Below are 16,835 nucleotides of genomic sequence, written 5' to 3' on the forward strand. Positions count from 1 at the left end.
TTTAAAAATTTTTTTTTGGGGGGGGGGGGAATAACCTGTAGGTTTGAGAGGCTTTAAAACTACCTTATTTCACCGCTTAAAGTAGCACAGATTGCTTACCTGAAATAAAAATTTGTGACGTTCTTGTGGATTGCTTACAGTGCTGTTTTTCTTCTTGGCTTTGCAGTGCCTTCTCCTAGTGCCTTGCTGGTTGACAATCCCACGTCCTTTGGAAATGCGAAGGAAGTAATAGCAATCAAAGATTACTGTCCGACTAATTTCACCACTTTGAAGTTCTCCAAGGGGGACCACCTTTATGTCTTAGACACATCAGGAGGTGAGTGGTGGTACGCTCACAACACCACGGAAATGGGTTACATCCCTTCCTCCTACGTCCAGCCTGTAAACTACCGCAACTCTTCCTTAACGGACAGCGGGATGATAGATAATCTACTGGAGAGCCCTGATGAGGGGGTCAAGGAGTTAGACCTGCTTGGAGAATGGACTGACGTGAAGAGAAACTCTGCGAAACCCTACAATAACAACCCATTCTTGAACGGAGTCCAGACGAACCCGTTTCTGAATGGGAATTTGCAAACACTGCCCAGCTTGGACAAAGAGTCCAACTCCAACATCACTGTTGACTTGCTGCTCTTTGACACGGGGGCTCCTACTTCAGCTCTTTCCAGTTCGGCCGCTAATAGCAGCCTAGGTAACATTTTTGATGAGTTTCCATCCACAAACAGGCTGGATCTGGAACAGCCCGTGAAAAGGGACAATCCCTTCTTCAGAAGTAAACGCTCCTACAGTTTGTCTGAACTGTCTGTTCTTCAAGCTAAGTCAGATGCTCCGGCATCGTCGGGTTTCTTCAGCGGTTTGAAGTCTCCCACCCCTGAGCAGTTCCAGAGCCGGGAAGATTTTAGGACGGCGTGGCTGAACCACAGGAAGCTGGCTCGGTCTTGCCATGACTTGGATTTGCTTGGTCAAAATCCTGGCTGGGGTCAGACACAACCGGTGGAGACCAACATTGTCTGCAAGCTGGATAGCTCTGGTGGAGCCGTCCAGCTTCCAGATACTAACATCAGCATCCATGTGCCAGAAGGTCACGTGTGCCCTGGGGAAACGCAGCAGATCTCCATGAAAGCAATGCTGGATCCGCCACTGGAGCTGAACAGTGACAAGTGCAGCACCATCAGCCCAGTCCTGCAGATCAAACTCAGCAACATGGAGGTGAAAACCTTCATCATTCTGGAGATGAAGGTGTCGGCAGAGGTCAAGAATGACATAATGAGCAAGAGTTTGGTAGGACTGCAGTGCCTGCGGAGTGACATGAAAGAAGGGCCGTACACGCCGATGCAGCTGAGCTATTCGTATGGAGATACGATCCAGGTGCAGCTGGAGAACCTGGAGCCTTGCATGTACATCGCGGCCGTAGCCCAGGGGCAGAACATCCTCTACCCTTACACTGTTTGGGATTACATCAGCAAGAGGATCACAGTTGGCGTCTACGGCCCAAAACACATTCACCCTTCCTTTAAAACGGTTGTGGCCATTTTTGGGCACGAATGCGCTCCCAAGACTCTCCTGGTGAACGAGGTCACGAGACAGTCCCACAGCCCGGCTCCTGTTGCCCTCCAGCTCTGGGGTAAGCATCAGTTTGCTCTGTCACGGCCTCAGGACCTCAAGCTCTGCATGTTCTCCAACATGACCAACTATGAGGTGAAAGCTAGCGAGCAAGCCAAAATTGTGCGGGGCTTCCAGATGAAGCTGGGCAAGGTCAGCCGCCTTATCTTCCCCATTGCATCCCACGACCCCAACGAGCTCTCAGACTTCACGCTAAGGGTACAGGTCAAGGATGACAAGGATGCCATTTTGACCCAATTCTGCGTCCAGACACCGCAGCCGCCTCCAAAAAGTGCCATCAAACTGACAGGGCAGAGGCGGTTCCTCAAGAAGAACGAGGTCGGAAAGATCATCCTTTCACCTCTGGCTGCCATCGCCAAGTATCCAGTCTTTCAGGACCGGCCGGTGTTGAGCTTGAAGTACGGCAAGCTGCTGAAGACAGTGGTGCGGCAAAGCAAGAACCACTATTTGCTGGAGTACAAGAAAGGAGACGTCATAGCCCTCCTCAGTGAGGAGAAGATCAGGTTGAAAGGGCAGCTGTGGACCAAGGAGTGGTATATTGGCTACTACCAGGGAAAAATAGGCCTTGTGCACACCAAAAACGTGCTGGTGGTTGGGAAAGTCAAGCCCAGCTACTTCTCTGGGCCAGATCTCACCACCAGCCTGTTGCTCGAGCAGATCCTGAGGCCCTGCAAGTTCCTGACCTACATCTATGCCTCCGTGAGGACTCTGCTCATGGAGAACCTCAGCAGCTGGCGGTCCTTTGCCGATGCGCTGGGGTATTTGAACTTGCCGCTCACGTTTTTCTGCCGAGCGGAGTTGGACAGCGAGCCGGAGCGAGTGGCCTCCGTCTTGGAGAAGCTGAAGGAAGACTGCAACAACACCGAGAACAAGGAGAGGAAATCTTTCCAGAAGGAGCTGATGACGGTGAGTCTGAGGTCTGACAAGGGGTGGGGTCTTAATTCCCTGCTGTGCAGAGTGATTAGGGTGAACGGGAGGTGGAAGTTTCCTAATTCAGTCTGTAGAAGGTTAGGGTTAGGGTTAATGTCCATCTTCTGCAGGCTGCTTGGCACAGCCAGGTGGAGGTTCAGCCCTGCAGTTGGACTCATCGAAGGGCTCCTGGTTTAATGGGATCATGGGTATAAATGAGGGATGCACTGGGTGAAATATGGTAGGTACATGTTGCGTGAGGGCAGCCAACAGGCTTGCTTTGGAAGGTAGCTAATCTGAAGCCCCTCAAAATCAAGGTGATTTTGGTGCAGTGTTCATGGCACTCAACTGGTCCCTGCTGCTGGGTATTTATTTACATTTCAACCTTCAATGATGCACACTTCGAGGAATTACCTGAAAGCTGCTGGTCGTCTCAACCCCAGTGTCAAAGCGTGCATCGTTGAAGGCAATACTGATGGAAAACTGGAAGAAAGACAAGAAACACAGAAGCTTTTCCTATACAGAGTGGGGTAGGCGAGCCACCCCTCAGGTCACATACTTTTGCATCACTAGGTGTGTCAAAGCATGCCAGAGAGGGGTTTTTACAGCTGCTGTGAAGAATGATGCTACACCTTTACCTTCATGAAACAACCTCAGATTCCTCTGTAATAATGTCGTGTTATGTCTGCCTCATCTCTCTTTGAGTGGCAGCTAAACCAAGGGCACCTCCGAGCTGGGATGCTTTACGTCCAACTGTGGATTGCGTTTGCGAATTGAAATGACCAGCTTGCTTCTGTCCTGAAAGGCATTTGGGGAAGTGCTGCTTGCAAGTATTTCTAGGATGCCATTAGGAAGTCTCTTATGAGAAATCATCTTCGTGATCATTTCTAGCATTTCACAGGAAGTGAGCCAAAGAAAATACAGAACGAAACGTCTGGAAGAGATTTGCAGCTCTCGCCTCTTAACAGGCTCTCCCGCAGAAGCAGGATAACCGAGTTACGGCAAATCATGTGGTTTAAAATGCCAACTGAATTAAGGAATAGCGACAGCTTCGCTTGATGATGATGGGCGCAGGCAGCAGCATGCAAAACAAAATTAGGAATAGGCAGCCTGGGTAAAGAGGACTGGAGCCGAATGAAATATTTCATTTCCCACTCCCTTTAATAAGAGGGTGGAAACTTGAGGATCCGAGTATGAGTTGTAAGGTGTTACAAAGAGTATGGAACCTTTCGTTACTCATGGAAATACTGTCCAGTGAGTTCCCGGTGCCTGGGTACCACTTTGTGGCCCGTGGGTCGATGTTTTAGCTTTGACTTTCAGGTGCCAGGTCATGCCACCAATGCTGCTTCTGTTGAGGGGTTCTTCTGGCCATCATATGCGGTTGTCTCTCTTCTTTCTTGGGCCATCCAGGAAGGGAAAATACCCACCATGGTAGCCAAGGCTGGTGTCTGGCCCCGTGGTTCCCCCAAGGGAGGGTTTGCTCCTTTAATCATTAGCCTTGGTGAATGATGGGATGAAATCTGTTCTCCTCTTGCTGGATGCTTGCAAGGGCTTCGTGCTGTTTGCCTTACTGCTTTGCAAACCTGTAAGTGTGCCTTTTATCTATTTCCTTTGTCTCCAGGGGTCCCAGACAGTCTGTAGGTCTTGGAAAATCCATGTCAGACCTCAGTGGGTAGACAAAGGGAAAGATAAGGCTCTTTGGATACTCAGGGAGCCGCTAACTCAAGGGGAGGGCTGTAAGCTGCAGGAAAACATCCAGCTCCCCAAGGGATTGCCTGGAGTGCAGAGTCCCAGAGCAGGTTTTATTTTCCTTGTTTGAATGGAGGCTAATCCTGAGCGTTGGCTCTGTTTCCTATTCTTTGTGAGTCTGAGCCCGTCGATAAAGGATGAGCTCCCTTCCTGGTGGAAGATGATGCTTCTTCTAAACCTCTTGCTGCTGTCAAATCCTCCTTAGCTTATGGAGAAATTAGATTTAGCCTGTTTTAAAAAAAAAAAAAAAAATTTAAAAAACATGTTTCAGGGGATGACAACAGAGCAGTAATGTATTTTATTGTGTTTAAATCTGATTTTATTTGTAACAAATGGACTTGCTTTCTGGTGTCTGCTGGCAAGAAGAATCAGTTGGATTAAGCTCTGATCTGGCCGTTTCATCTTAAAGTTGGTTGTCTCCTCTCAAAGGGACTGTGAAGGGAGAGGCAGTAAGCAGGCTTATCTGACTTCAGTGTTGAGTACACGAAATGGCAGTGGCAGAGCCATGCATGAGCAGCCAAGCACGGAAAAGCCTGGTTGTGATGACTAGTTAATAAGTAATCTGCATTTAATTACTATTTTTCTAATCTAGCACTAGCAGTGGTGTGAAGGTAACCAGGGGAATGTTGCTCAGAAGTTAGTCATCACATCAGAAAGAGAAATCTACCTCTCCCCTCCCTCCTCTCTGCCCATCGAAAGTAGGCAGCATCCAGATGCTCTTGCTAAAAACACCTGGGCACAGATGCAAGAAGACCTCGTTGCAGCTGGGCCACCGGTACCTGGCCATGCAGTGACTGCAGTACCTGGTCCTTGGGAGCTGGGGTTAGACCTGTGATGAGACAGAGCATTTCTCTCTCTGGATTTTCAATGTGGTGTTCTTACAGAGCATTTATCATCCTTTCCAACAGACACTGCTGTTGAGAAAAACATGGGTCTTCTGGGAATGCCACTGGGCATGTCAGCAGAGACCTGTGGAAGCTATGAGCTTTTCCTTCTCTGGGCTACTTCTAAAGATCGTTCAGAATGCAATGATGGGGTTTTTTTTCCCCCCCCATTGTTTTCTGTTGTTTGTTCTGACTGCAGGTATCTGCACGCTGTCTTTCTTCTACCAAAAGATACTGCTGGTGGGCTCAAGCAGTCCTTCATGTCCTGCAGAGGAGGGTGTCCACTGCTTGGACCTTGTGCTGGCACACCTGGAGCATGCCAGCCCAAGGGTGCTCACATTGGGCCCCTCTTGCTCCTCCACCCCAAAGCAATCTGCTGGCTAATGGTAGTCCCTGTGCTGAATTTGGGTCCGGGGGAAAACCAGACTCCTGCCCTTTTTCTGCCTTCATGGGAAAAAATCCCCACCACACGTGTAGATCCTGGACATTGCTTCCCTAAGGAACCATGCTGCACCATGCTGAAGTTGGTGGGGATGTTTCTGTAGGACATGGCTTGTCCTTGCATAGCCAAGTTGCTTGCAGCACAGGAGTCGCTTGCAAGCTTCCAGCAAGGAAGCTGCACTGCGCAACACTTGTAAGTCTTGCCCTGCTCCCCTATCAATTAATAGAAAGCTGCAGAAATGCCACCGATGCCTTTCAGCTGTTGTGTTGTCAGCCTCCTTGCTCCGCAGGCAGTATAAGACAACCCACCTTTATTTTCTGGGGTTGGCAGGAAATCTTTACTGCCTTTCCATCCCCAGTGCAGCAGTTGCAGGCTCTGTGCTCTTGTTCCCATGCAATTTTGCTCTTGAAAAAAAAGCTGCCTGTGATTGCACTTGACTGATGGCACTTGGCATCACTTCTCCTGAAATGACACCTTTCTCCCCATGTTTGAGGAAGTCCCAGGGCTGTGAGCATGGGAGCCAGGTGAGAGCTGCAGCATGGTGCTGCCCCAGGCACATCGCTTGCCTGCCCTGCCTGCTGCACTCAGGTTGCATCCCTGCCCTGGCACACATCCCCTCAGTGGTTAATGGGACACTAAATATTACTGCTTATGGTAACCGCATCTTTGCTTCCCCCACCAAACACTGTACAGACGTTTCAGGGGGTGAGTAATGCATGATAACACTTAGATCCCCTGGGGTGCTTTCTGATTTAAATCCTATTTTAAAAAAACATCATTAATTTAAAAAGTCTGTTTCCATAACAGCTTCCTTGTGGGTCTTGCACCACGCTTGGTGGGCACACATGAACTTGGTGATGCTTTCCACTTCTGGGGCAAAGGAGAAAGGTTTTTACTCCTTTAGTTTGGCCAAAGGTGAGGAAGAAACAAGACCCGCCCCAGTTCAGATGGCTCCTCCGGAGCATGTGGGGGTCAGGGCTGGACCACGGGAGGCTGCGTATTTGTGCATGGGAGAGCGAGCAGGACTTGGAGGCTCACAGAGTCGGGAGTGGACCATGAAGGTTGCGGTGATGGGCGCGGGCAGGGGTGGCCGCGCATCTGCAGGTGGTCTTTGGGGTTGCCTGTTGCTTCGGGCTTGGCTTGCTTTCTTCCAGATGCTGATTTCCATCATTAGAGGATGGGAAATGGGATTCTGCATTTCAGAGCCGGGATGCAAATTCAGCCTCCTCTGGATGCCTTTTAAGTAGAGGCGCTTCTGCGCTGCTTTGAACTGGGATTTAAATATCAAACCATCTCCTTTGCTGTGTGCTTGACTGCTGGAGCAGGCTTGGAGCCACTCCGAGGTTAATAAATGCTTTGGAGGGCACTGGGAAGGCACAGCCCAGGTCATGCCTTGGCAGAGAGCACGACTGGGTACCGAGGGATGGAGACACAGTGGGTGTAGCCAGTTATCCAGGGAGGTTTGTCCAGGGCAAGGGAGGAGGGTGGAAAGAAATTGTAGCGTAATCCCAAAAGCGCCTGCCGGAGGATTAAATCTGTTGTGAGCCCTGATAATCCCGGATGAGCTGTCAGGGCTTCCAGGAGAGCCCCATGCCCGCACAGGTTTCATGTATTTCTGTGACAGAGGGAGCGAGTTGTGCCCAGGCCAAAAAAAGTGCGTCGCTGTTACCACGAATATTCCCCCTTTGGCTCCGACTTTAGTGGCTGGGGGGGGTTTTTGCACCCCATCCCCACCTGGTTTTGGTGCTGTCCCCATCTCCCATCACCTCTGCCCACTTGCCCGCGTTTTCCCCAGCCCATAGCACGAATATTCCCCTTTGGCTCCGACTTTAGTGGCTGTGTGTCCTTCTTGCACCCCATCCCCACCTGGTTTTGGTGCTGTCCCCATCTCCCATCACCTCTGCCCACTTGCCCGCGTTTTCCCCAGCCCATAGTGTGCATGTTGAGCCTCCCCAGCTCAAATCACCAGGGGCAAAGTGCAGGAAGTAGGTGTTTCTGTGGCTGTCAGTAGGTTTCAGAGTTAACGCGCTGCGGGGAGCAATCAGTCTCTTCCAAAGCTGTTGCTTCAAGCGATTGTACAGTTCTTAGTTACATGGCCTCCCAACTGCTTTACTTGATGCCATTTTCTTTTTTACATTGAGCAGCAGAAGGAACGGGAGAGTCCATCTCCTGCAGCTGTATCCTTAACCCCGGCGGCGCAGTTTGCTCCCAGTGGCTTTCTCTGCTGCCTCGAACCCACTCAGCCTCCAACAAGCGGCTCATTTAGCCTGCTTTGCTAAATACCAGGTTGTTTCAGGGTTTGCATGCAGGCAATCCAAGCCACCTGGAAACACAGGTTTGAGGATGCTAAATCTGCCCTTCCTTAGGACCGTCTGAATCCTCTGCCTGCAGAGGAGAGGGTGATGAATCTGGGGTGGTAAGGTAGCATTGCTGGAGAGGAGGCAGTTATGGCACAGGTGTGAGATCTAAATGCTTCTTAATGCCCTTTTTAAAAGGAAAAAGTAATGCTCTTTTAAATGTATTTTCCTTGCTTGCTTAACAAGAGGGTTTATTACTTCTCTCCTAGTACAGGAAACCAGTGTAAGCACTTGAGGAACAAACAAATGCTGGTCTGCAGCTGTAATTAGGTTCAAGCCCAGCTTTAAGCTGGAAACACGTAAGGGAAAAATCAACATGCATTTGCTTTGCAAATTGCTGGAGTGGTTTCAGATGTTCCCATCTTTTCCCAACTGTGCCTGTGAAACCACCTATGCAAGGATTTAACCCTTCTTCTGCCCCAGAGCCAAACCAGCTGGGGTTTGTCCAGACCCTCCTGTGCCAGGAGAGGATGTCTTTCTCCCATGGCGGCAGAAAGCAGGAGGATTCTGGCCATGTGTGGACTACCACATCCACGGTTTCTGTAATAACCAGCCCCGTGCTGTTGTGAAGGTGTGGGTGATGTTCCCAATGGGGACATGTGTGCCAGTGTGGTTCCTTGGGACCTCACTGGTTTTCAGCATCCCTCGGGGGGGGCTGTCCCCTGCATCCCTGAGCTGTGGTTTGCCTTTACTGAAGTGAGACCTTCTGTTGAAATGCTGAGCCCTTGGTGTTCACCCATCCTGGAGCCACCATCCTGAGTCTGCTGGTGCCACAGCTCCGGATCTGGCCATAGGAAAACAAGAGGGTACTCAGCAAACTATCGCCCAAGGCAGTCTGAGGTCTGTTTGCTTGGTTTCCATGTTTTAAAAAGGGGATGCCCGTTTCATAATATAAACCACCTTTCTGTAGCCACTTGAAGTTTGAGGTGGGATTTGTCCAGGAACTGGGGTTGTTGCTGAGGCTGTTGCGGTCCACGGGCTCTGGCAGAGGATGGGGGAGCCCTGGTGAGTGGGATGTTTATTCTGTCGGTCAGATCCTATCCTCTGATAATTGTCACTTAAACCCTTCCTTTCCTGGGCTGCATTGTGGGTTTTCCCCTGTTGCAACTTGCTTTCCACTTTGAGCAGATGTTAATGTGATCTGGTACCTAAAGATAGGAGCTAACGCTGCTCTGTCATTTTTTTTTTCCTGGCTAAGTTATCACTAGCTAGAAAATTGTGACTGCTGCAGTTCCTCTTCCCCACTTCTTCAAAACCATTTGCAGAAATCTCAGCTTTTAGGCCAAGAAATGACGCGGAAGGAGGTGTTTTCTGATCTGGCATGGGAAGGCAGAGGGGTGATGAGAAGAGCAAGAACATCCCAAGCCAAGCAATGGTCCTGTAGTGCTACCAACTGGCCCTTCGCTTGGGTCTCACCCCAGCCCATCTCCCGAGGCTTGATGTCTAGGTCTCGTCCCAAAATGTTCTGGCTGGCCCATACCCACCCATCTGTGCTGAAGGACGGTGCTCCTCTGGACTTGGGGAGGCAAGCTGCACGGACCACACTGGATTAGTTTCCTTGATTAAAGGCATCTGTTCTTCTCAGCCCTGGGATGCTTTAAACTGCTTATGGTGGCGCCTGAACATCTTGAGGGGTTGCCCAGAAAATAAGGCTGCATTGGCCAGCCCAGGCTGCAAGCCTTGTTGAACAGGGATAGGGTACATTGTTCAATTAATGGGATTACTCTTCTGTCGAGCCTGGTGGCCTAATTTCACCAGCTGTCACCAGAAGGGGGGTGGGAGGATTTTTGGGGTGGCTTCTTGAGGGACTTCCCTTGTACAGTCCCCTGGTCACCTGCCATCTAAGGCCCGCCTTCACTCTCTGGTTTGATTTTCACCACTGTCCCTCAGGCTCTGCTGAAAATGGACTGCCAGGGGCTGGTTGTCCGACTCATCCAGGACTTTGTGCTGCTGACCACAGCTGTGGAGGTGTCCCAGCGCTGGAGGGAGCTCGCTGAGAAGCTCGCCAAGGTCTCCAAGCAGCAGATGGATGCTTATGAGGCCCCGCACCGGGACAAGATGGGGGCGGTGGACAGCGAGGTGAGAGCAGATGGGTCTCGGTTTCCATGGGTCCCCTAGGTTGCAGATACCTCCAAGAGCATGTTCTTCTGGAGCACCTTTGGGGGATAAAAGGGATTTGGGTGTGCTGGGAAAATTTGTGGGTGTTATTCCCTGGGAACGTGCTTGTTCTGGGATGGGGGTGTGTTAGGGATGGCATCACTTGCTCACTGGCCATCCAGCTCAGCTCTGATCTCCTCTTCCCTCTGCTCCATTGCTGCAGGCCATGTGGAAGCCAGCATACGACTTCCTTCTCACCTGGAGCAGCCAGATGGGTGACAGCTACCGTGACGTGATCCAGGAGCTGCACACCGGGCTGGACAAGATGAAGAACCCCATCACCAAGCGCTGGAAGCATCTCACCGGCACCCTGATCCTCGTCAACTCCTTGGACATGCTGCGGGCAGCTGCCTTCAGCCCGCAAGACCACGAGGATTTTGCCATCTAGCTCTTGTGGCGATGTTTTTGTCCACGTCTCACTTGCTGCTTTTTTTTCTGTGCTTTTTCCCCTTTCTTTTAAGCAGTTGACTTTAAAAAGAAGTGGAGGTTGCTTTCCCCGGCTTTTAAGAGGCCAAAGTTTGCAAGTTCTCCACCAGGACTGGAAATCAGCAGGAGACACCCCTCCTTGATGGGAAGGCATTCAGAGGGGGATGGCTTTTCATATGGCATTGATACCAGTTAAACTATTTCTTACTAAAAAACTTTAAAGGGGGCAAGGGGGTGGGGAGGGATCACAAAAGAGATCACATTTTTTAGGCATTTACAAATAAAAGTCTAATTTTTGTAATAAGCAGTAAAGGTTGTAACCACTTTAGGGGGAAGCTGTGGCTGTTTTTTATGTTGTAGAAATTGCTTTTAAATTATCGTTTTTGAGACGAATGTGAGTCATGTAAATACATATTTTAAGAGGAAGCACAGTAAATGCCCTCCCCCACCACCACGGTCAGGCTTTGGCAGACTACCAGATGTGACTGTAAAGCACCGTATGAACTCGGAATGTCCTCAGCCCAATAAGCATCTTATACCAAAACAGGAGCTGCTTTTTTTTTATTCACAGGCCCTGTGAGCCATTTGGTTGATTTTTCTTTTATTTTCATGTCTCTGCAAACATGCATTTTCTCATTTGCGGACAGGGAGATGCTCGTTGCCTGTTTTCAGATGCACGGGTACCATTTTTTACCAGGAGAAGCGGTCACTGCCCCTTCCACTTTGTCCTGCCCGGGTGCTGTAGGACATCTCTGGAAGAAGCTGGAGGTTTGGGGTTCAGCAGAGACCTCCTTGGGAGACAGACCAGGAGGATGGTGAGAGTGGCTCACCCTGCCATGGCAGCAAACTGCTTGGGCTGCTCCTCTCCAGATGCTCCTCCTCTGGGGAAGAGGCCAGAAAAGGGGAGGGAATTGTTGCCATCCATATATCCCTTTACACACACACAAAAAACCCAAAAAAAAAAAAAAAAAAAAAAAAAAAAAAAGAAGGAAGAGAGAAAATGTTTCTCCTAATTTGAACTCTGAGCTCACTGGAGATGCTCCTGATGTGCTATGTGACTTAATGCTCATTGTCATTGATTTCAGAGCGCTTCGACTGGGGCTCTTCAAGGCTCCTGAAGTCCAGTTTAACTTGTAAATAGTCTTTGCTATAAACCTGGTGCCATCGAGCTAAATATTTGTAGCACCAAGTGCCCGTATTTTTCCCTATTTGTTTTATAGCAGAGTCTTTTGAATGACCTCCCTTCCTCCTTCCGCTCCCCAGCTTTCAAATATTTTACATGGGAGGGAAATATTTTTGCACAGAAAGATTATTTTAAGTGCGAAGTCTATAGTGACATGCTGCTACCGCAGAAAGGTTAGTTGTTAAAAGATTATTTTCTTTCAGGTTACTCCAAACAAAAAAGAAAAACAAAGAATGGGAAAGGCATCTGGCAGATTGTGCCAGCACGGTGGCCTTGGGAGGGACTGGTCTCCTCTCCTCTTCCCAAAATCATGTCCCCAGAAACAGTCACTCTCACCGGACCCCACAAGAAGTAAATAGCACCTTAAATTTCTCCTCAGGGGCTTTAAGGAGTTTCCTATGCAACTTAACTTAGCACAGAGAGAGGGTCTGGCAGCAGCCGAGCCCACTATGCGTCCCCTTTCTCTTTCCCTAAGGCACCCTAAGAGCACGTTTTTCCATGCACGAGCAAAAATCTCCATTGCAATAACGAATGCATCCTGCCAGAGCATATGTGCAGGCTTTCTCCCGGGGTTTTACCCAAATCTTGGCTTTTGCTGTTCTCCGAAGTGGCACTTGTGTAGGAGGGGTCGGTCCTGCGCAGGGTCTGGGCTTCTGGAAAACAGCCGCACTGCCCTGGGGCCCCTGAGGGTGTCAGCAGCAGGTGAGGGCAGGAATTTGAGCCTCCTGTGTTTCAGGGATGTCCCTGAATAATTGCAGCTTTTTTTTTTTTTTTTTTTTTACCTCCCCCTTGTTTATTCTAACTACCTCAGGTACTCCATATAGCCAGCTTAACATTTCAGCAGCAGCCTAAAACATGCTGTGCTCAGCTCATTGATGGTGTGCGCCCTCCCTGAGACCTGCAGGAGCACGGCTGGCACGTTTCAGAGCCTGTGGGGTAACTGCTGCATTAATTTGTCCCTGTCCTCAGTCTGAAATCCAGTCCCTCCTCGTGTGTCCTTTGGATGCCTTCTGCCCACTAAACATCGGACCCTCCTCCAAAAGCTCCATCTGGGCTTTGCATTACCACCCTTCGTGCAGTAACTGGTTATTGTACTTACTGTTTAATGTTCCTTCTTTTTTCTTTTTTTAAAGAAAAAGTTTTTTGGGGAAAAAAAAAAATTCTAATTAAAGCTGTTACTATTCTAGTGCTCCTGAGTAGACATCATATACTGTTGTCTCTTCGTCTCAAAGCAGCTTGGATGCATGGGATTAATTTAGTGGGTTTTCCACCATGTGAATGACGTGTTTCTCGCAGCATGTTTCCACATCTAGAGCCAGCAGTCCTCTGGGGCTGATCTCGGTCCAATCCTCCTTCCCCGTGCCTTTCCATCCTGCCCTCTCTGGGGGAAAGTCGCTGGAAACGATCTGGCCTCCCAAGGTGCTGCTTATGCTCAAGCACTAGGTAAGAAACTTTGTGAAGCAGGAAAAGATTTGGTTGCAGGATTTGTTTTGGCATGGAGATGTTTTTCTGGCTGTTTTCTGAATGGAGAAAAAAATCCTTGTATTTAGCCAAGGCGGTTGTGGTGCTCCCAATATGAACAGTTAAGATTTCAAGCCATGAAAGTGAAATATTCAGATGTTTGGCTGTGGCTTCAGTTTTACCGAGGGCGAAGAGGAGACGTGATAGTTTGATTTCATCTTTGGTAAGCATATCTTGTGGTCTGGCACGGGGAGGCACCTCTGGGCTGCTGAGCCAGGACTGCCACATCTCATGGGTGGCGAGGAGGATGTGTCAGACACAAGGACATGCTTGGACCTTGCTTGGCACCCATTGCTCCATCCATGCCTGGGTGGGTGTTACTGTGTCATCTCCTGAATGCCTCAGGCCCTCCTTCCAAGGAGGATGAGCTTGCAGGAGGGTGAGCTTGCAGGAGGGTGCACGCTGGTGGCTAATGAGCACATGGAGCTGGTACCAGACCCTGCTGATACCAGGCTACCTGGCTCATGGAAAGAGGCTTGAAATTTTGGCATATTGTGACTTGATTTCCAAAGCAAAACCAAGGTCTAGCCTAGGAGAAGATGAAGAGAGTGGGGAAAACAAATAAGAAAGTAACCTTTTTGTGGAACTCATGAGCTAAGGAAGGTACCGAACATCCCTTTGCATCGTCAAAGGGAATGAGCAAACAAGTTCTTCCCAGACTCTTCCAGGGATGATGCACCAGGAGCCAGCTGTTGGCTCTCCTCCTTTTGTCTCCTGATCTCAGCAGTCCCTTGTTTCCCAAGCAGATATTCTCCCATCTAACCCATTTAATTTTTCAGCCCTACCTTCAGGAGCAGTGTTGGCCTCCACAGCAGGGTGTTGGACGTACCACCAGCATACTCCTCCAGCCCAGGTTCGCTCAGCCCTTGCTACGTTGTCCCCGCTCAGTTTGGTGCCCGGACCTGTGGCTGTCATGGGATTTGGACTGTGCTTCAGTCAATTCACGACCCCAGTTGAGGCTCACTGGAGAGAGCAGGGCTGCTGCAGCCTGAAGGCTCGGCCGTGGCTATTGGAGAGCAGCTGTGTCGTGGCCGACAACTGGGCTTTAAAATGGTGCCTTTGGGACAAAGTTGTAATCGGGGGGGAAGATGCAGTTGAGCCACTATTTTACTTGCTGCTGCTGCTTCTCAGCCCTCTGATGTCTCCTACAGATGCTTTCCTAGAACAGCTCGTTGCTTGCTTTGCACAGATACACGTGCGTTGAGATGTGTGGAAACTGAGAATAAAACCAGGTGAATAATGATCCTGGATTAGATTACACATACGGATCTGCTGGTCCAATAATGATGCGTTGGCTTGCTTCCTTGAAACCTGCAGATTTCTGTGTATCACATTGCCTGCCTTTCCCCTCATTTCCAATTGCTAGCAAGTCTCGGCTGGTAAGAAGGTCTCTTAACTCAGCTGCCTGTCTGTCCTTACTTGTTTCCTTTCCTCTGTGAAATTGGTCAGTGCCAGTAACCCATGGCTGGGGCGGTGGTTGATGTTGGGAGCTTCACAACATAGCATGGCACGAAAACCCATCCTCCAGCACAGGTACACCCAGTGGGAAAGCAAAAAGGGAGCACGTGTGAGATGATGTCCCACCAATGGTCTGTTGTGGCATTTTCTGAATTATTTCTGAATTATTTGCGTAAAGGGTTGGTTTCTGCTGGGGTTATCGGTCCCCTCCTGACTGCCCCGGCACTGCAGGTTCACCGCCAGGATGGGTACGGATGATGCACCACCATGGATGCCTCACCATGTGCTGCCTCGTTCCTATGTGGTCTGGGCACGAAGGGCAGTAGCCATCTGATTTGGGCAGTTCCCCATTAGCTGCTTCACTGCTGGCTGACTCCCTCTAATATTTCAACTTCAAGGAAATGATTTGGCTTTTTTTCCTCGGGCCAATCAAGGGAATGACCTGCTTCAGCTTGAGTCACCTTGGAAATGCATTCGCATCATTTTCTCCTTTACTTCAGTCATCAAAATTGAATGATCATCTGGTATCAGCTCAGCTCGACACTAAATGACTGAAGAAGATACGTCAGAAGGGGAAGAGAAAGAAAAGTCACCTCTGGGTTATCAGTGTCTGTACAGAAAAGCTGCTGTGTCTATGATTTTTGCTTTGTCCTTGCCAGCTCTCGGAGTCCAGACGCCCAGCGCAGTTTGCAATGAAAACTAGAGTCTCTGATTAAAGACCCTGGAGGTCTCTGAGCATCTGTTTTCATCCCTAGAAATCCCTGCTGAAAATCAATTGCTTTGCTTCCTTCCCAGCTCTCAATTAAATGCTTGCTGTGGATTATCTGCTGTCAGGACACTCCTATCTTGCAATGTGAGGAGTTGGTCATGAGTGCTTAAAGGAAAGGAGTTGGTTAAAGGGCTGCTCCTAGGTCTTCCTCTTGTTGGCAGGTTTCTTTTGCCACCAGAAGGCCATCGTTCCCAGTGCTGTCTCCTGCATCTGCCCTCCTCTGATGGCAGTATCCCCCATGCCAGGTGGAGGCACGGTGGCTTACTTTGTGGAAAATGGGGGTAGAAAATCCAGCGAGGATCATGATGCATCGCTTGGACTTCTGCCCTGGGTGCTGGGCTTTGCCGGCACCCCAGGCACATCTAGCTTAGCAGTCCTGTTCCAGGTTTGGGTTTCCTTGTCTGCTGGACTCTTATAACCTTCCCACTTTAATAACCCAAGCAAACTTAATTGGGCTTGATCCGTCATAAAACATGGGCTTGGATGACTGTAAATTAACAGAGATGGTCATTGTCCCTGGAAATGTAACTGCCATTGTGTATCTGTGGTATGACCCGCTCACGCCTCCTATCGAAAGCCCTTTTTTTGGATAACGGGCTTTACACGAAGCATCCCCTGGGGCTCGCCTCTTCACACCTCAGCAGGCTTAATCCATCGGTGAAATTCAGGGAATTCCAAGCAACAAATGACACATTTGGGCTTTTTTATTATAATGGAGCAGGAAAAAGCAGAATACAAAGGTGTGTTTTTCCAAAAGGCTGTATGCTGCAAAACCTGGCCGAAAGAGGGGCAAGCTTCACTTGTCGGGTGGTTAGTTCTGCAAGGGGTGACTGATTGTTTGATTTGTGTGGGAAGACCCTGATGTCCTACATGAAAAGAAAGGAGCCTCTGGCTGGGGAGATGAATGTGTTATTTTTGTTACTGTTTAACAGACTTGCTCTACGTCAGGAGCGCCACTGGTTGTGGTTTCCCCTTCCTTCCCCTGCCCATCACCAAATCCATCCCGCAGCCTTCCTCATGGTATGCTGAAATCATCTTGGAACCACTCCTCCAAGCAGTTCGGACCAACCATTTGTGGCCAAAACTCAAAGGATGGCCCCACTGTCTCTTCAGCAGCCTTTGGAAGATAACGAACCTTGAGTTCCTGCCCTGCTTTGATTACCCCCCACTGAACATTAATTAAACCTTCCAGCAGACGCTTTGAGAAGTCTCGTCTGGCACAAAGCGAGTCACTGGGATGCGGTCTGGTCCCTCGCTACGAGAGAGCGATGAGCCGGGGAGGGATGCTTGGTAACAGCTGCAGCTTGCTTGGCTCTGCCCCAGCAAAGGGGGGACCGTGTACCTCCCCCCTCTCCCC

The 16,835-nt window shown here is 49.6% G+C and overlaps 1 protein-coding gene across 1 annotated transcript in view; it reads left to right on the top strand.

Annotated features, from left to right (window-relative positions):
- The window catches only part of SH3BP4 (SH3 domain binding protein 4), a 15,707-nt gene extending 2,779 nt beyond the window's left edge, over nucleotides 1–12,928 (top strand). The window contains exons 2-4 of the mRNA XM_009281862.2: nucleotides 167–2,529; nucleotides 9,855–10,043; nucleotides 10,285–12,928. Of these exons, the coding sequence (XP_009280137.1) occupies nucleotides 167–2,529; nucleotides 9,855–10,043; nucleotides 10,285–10,509 (2,777 nt within the window). The 3' untranslated portion in view covers nucleotides 10,510–12,928. The remainder of the gene's footprint in view (nucleotides 1–166; nucleotides 2,530–9,854; nucleotides 10,044–10,284) is intronic.
- Nucleotides 12,929–16,835: the final 3,907 nt, after the last annotated feature.

This window comes from Aptenodytes forsteri, unplaced genomic scaffold, assembly GCF_000699145.1.
Source record: "Aptenodytes forsteri isolate BGI_AS27 unplaced genomic scaffold, ASM69914v1 Scaffold443, whole genome shotgun sequence".
Classification (NCBI taxonomy): domain Eukaryota; kingdom Metazoa; phylum Chordata; class Aves; order Sphenisciformes; family Spheniscidae; genus Aptenodytes; species Aptenodytes forsteri.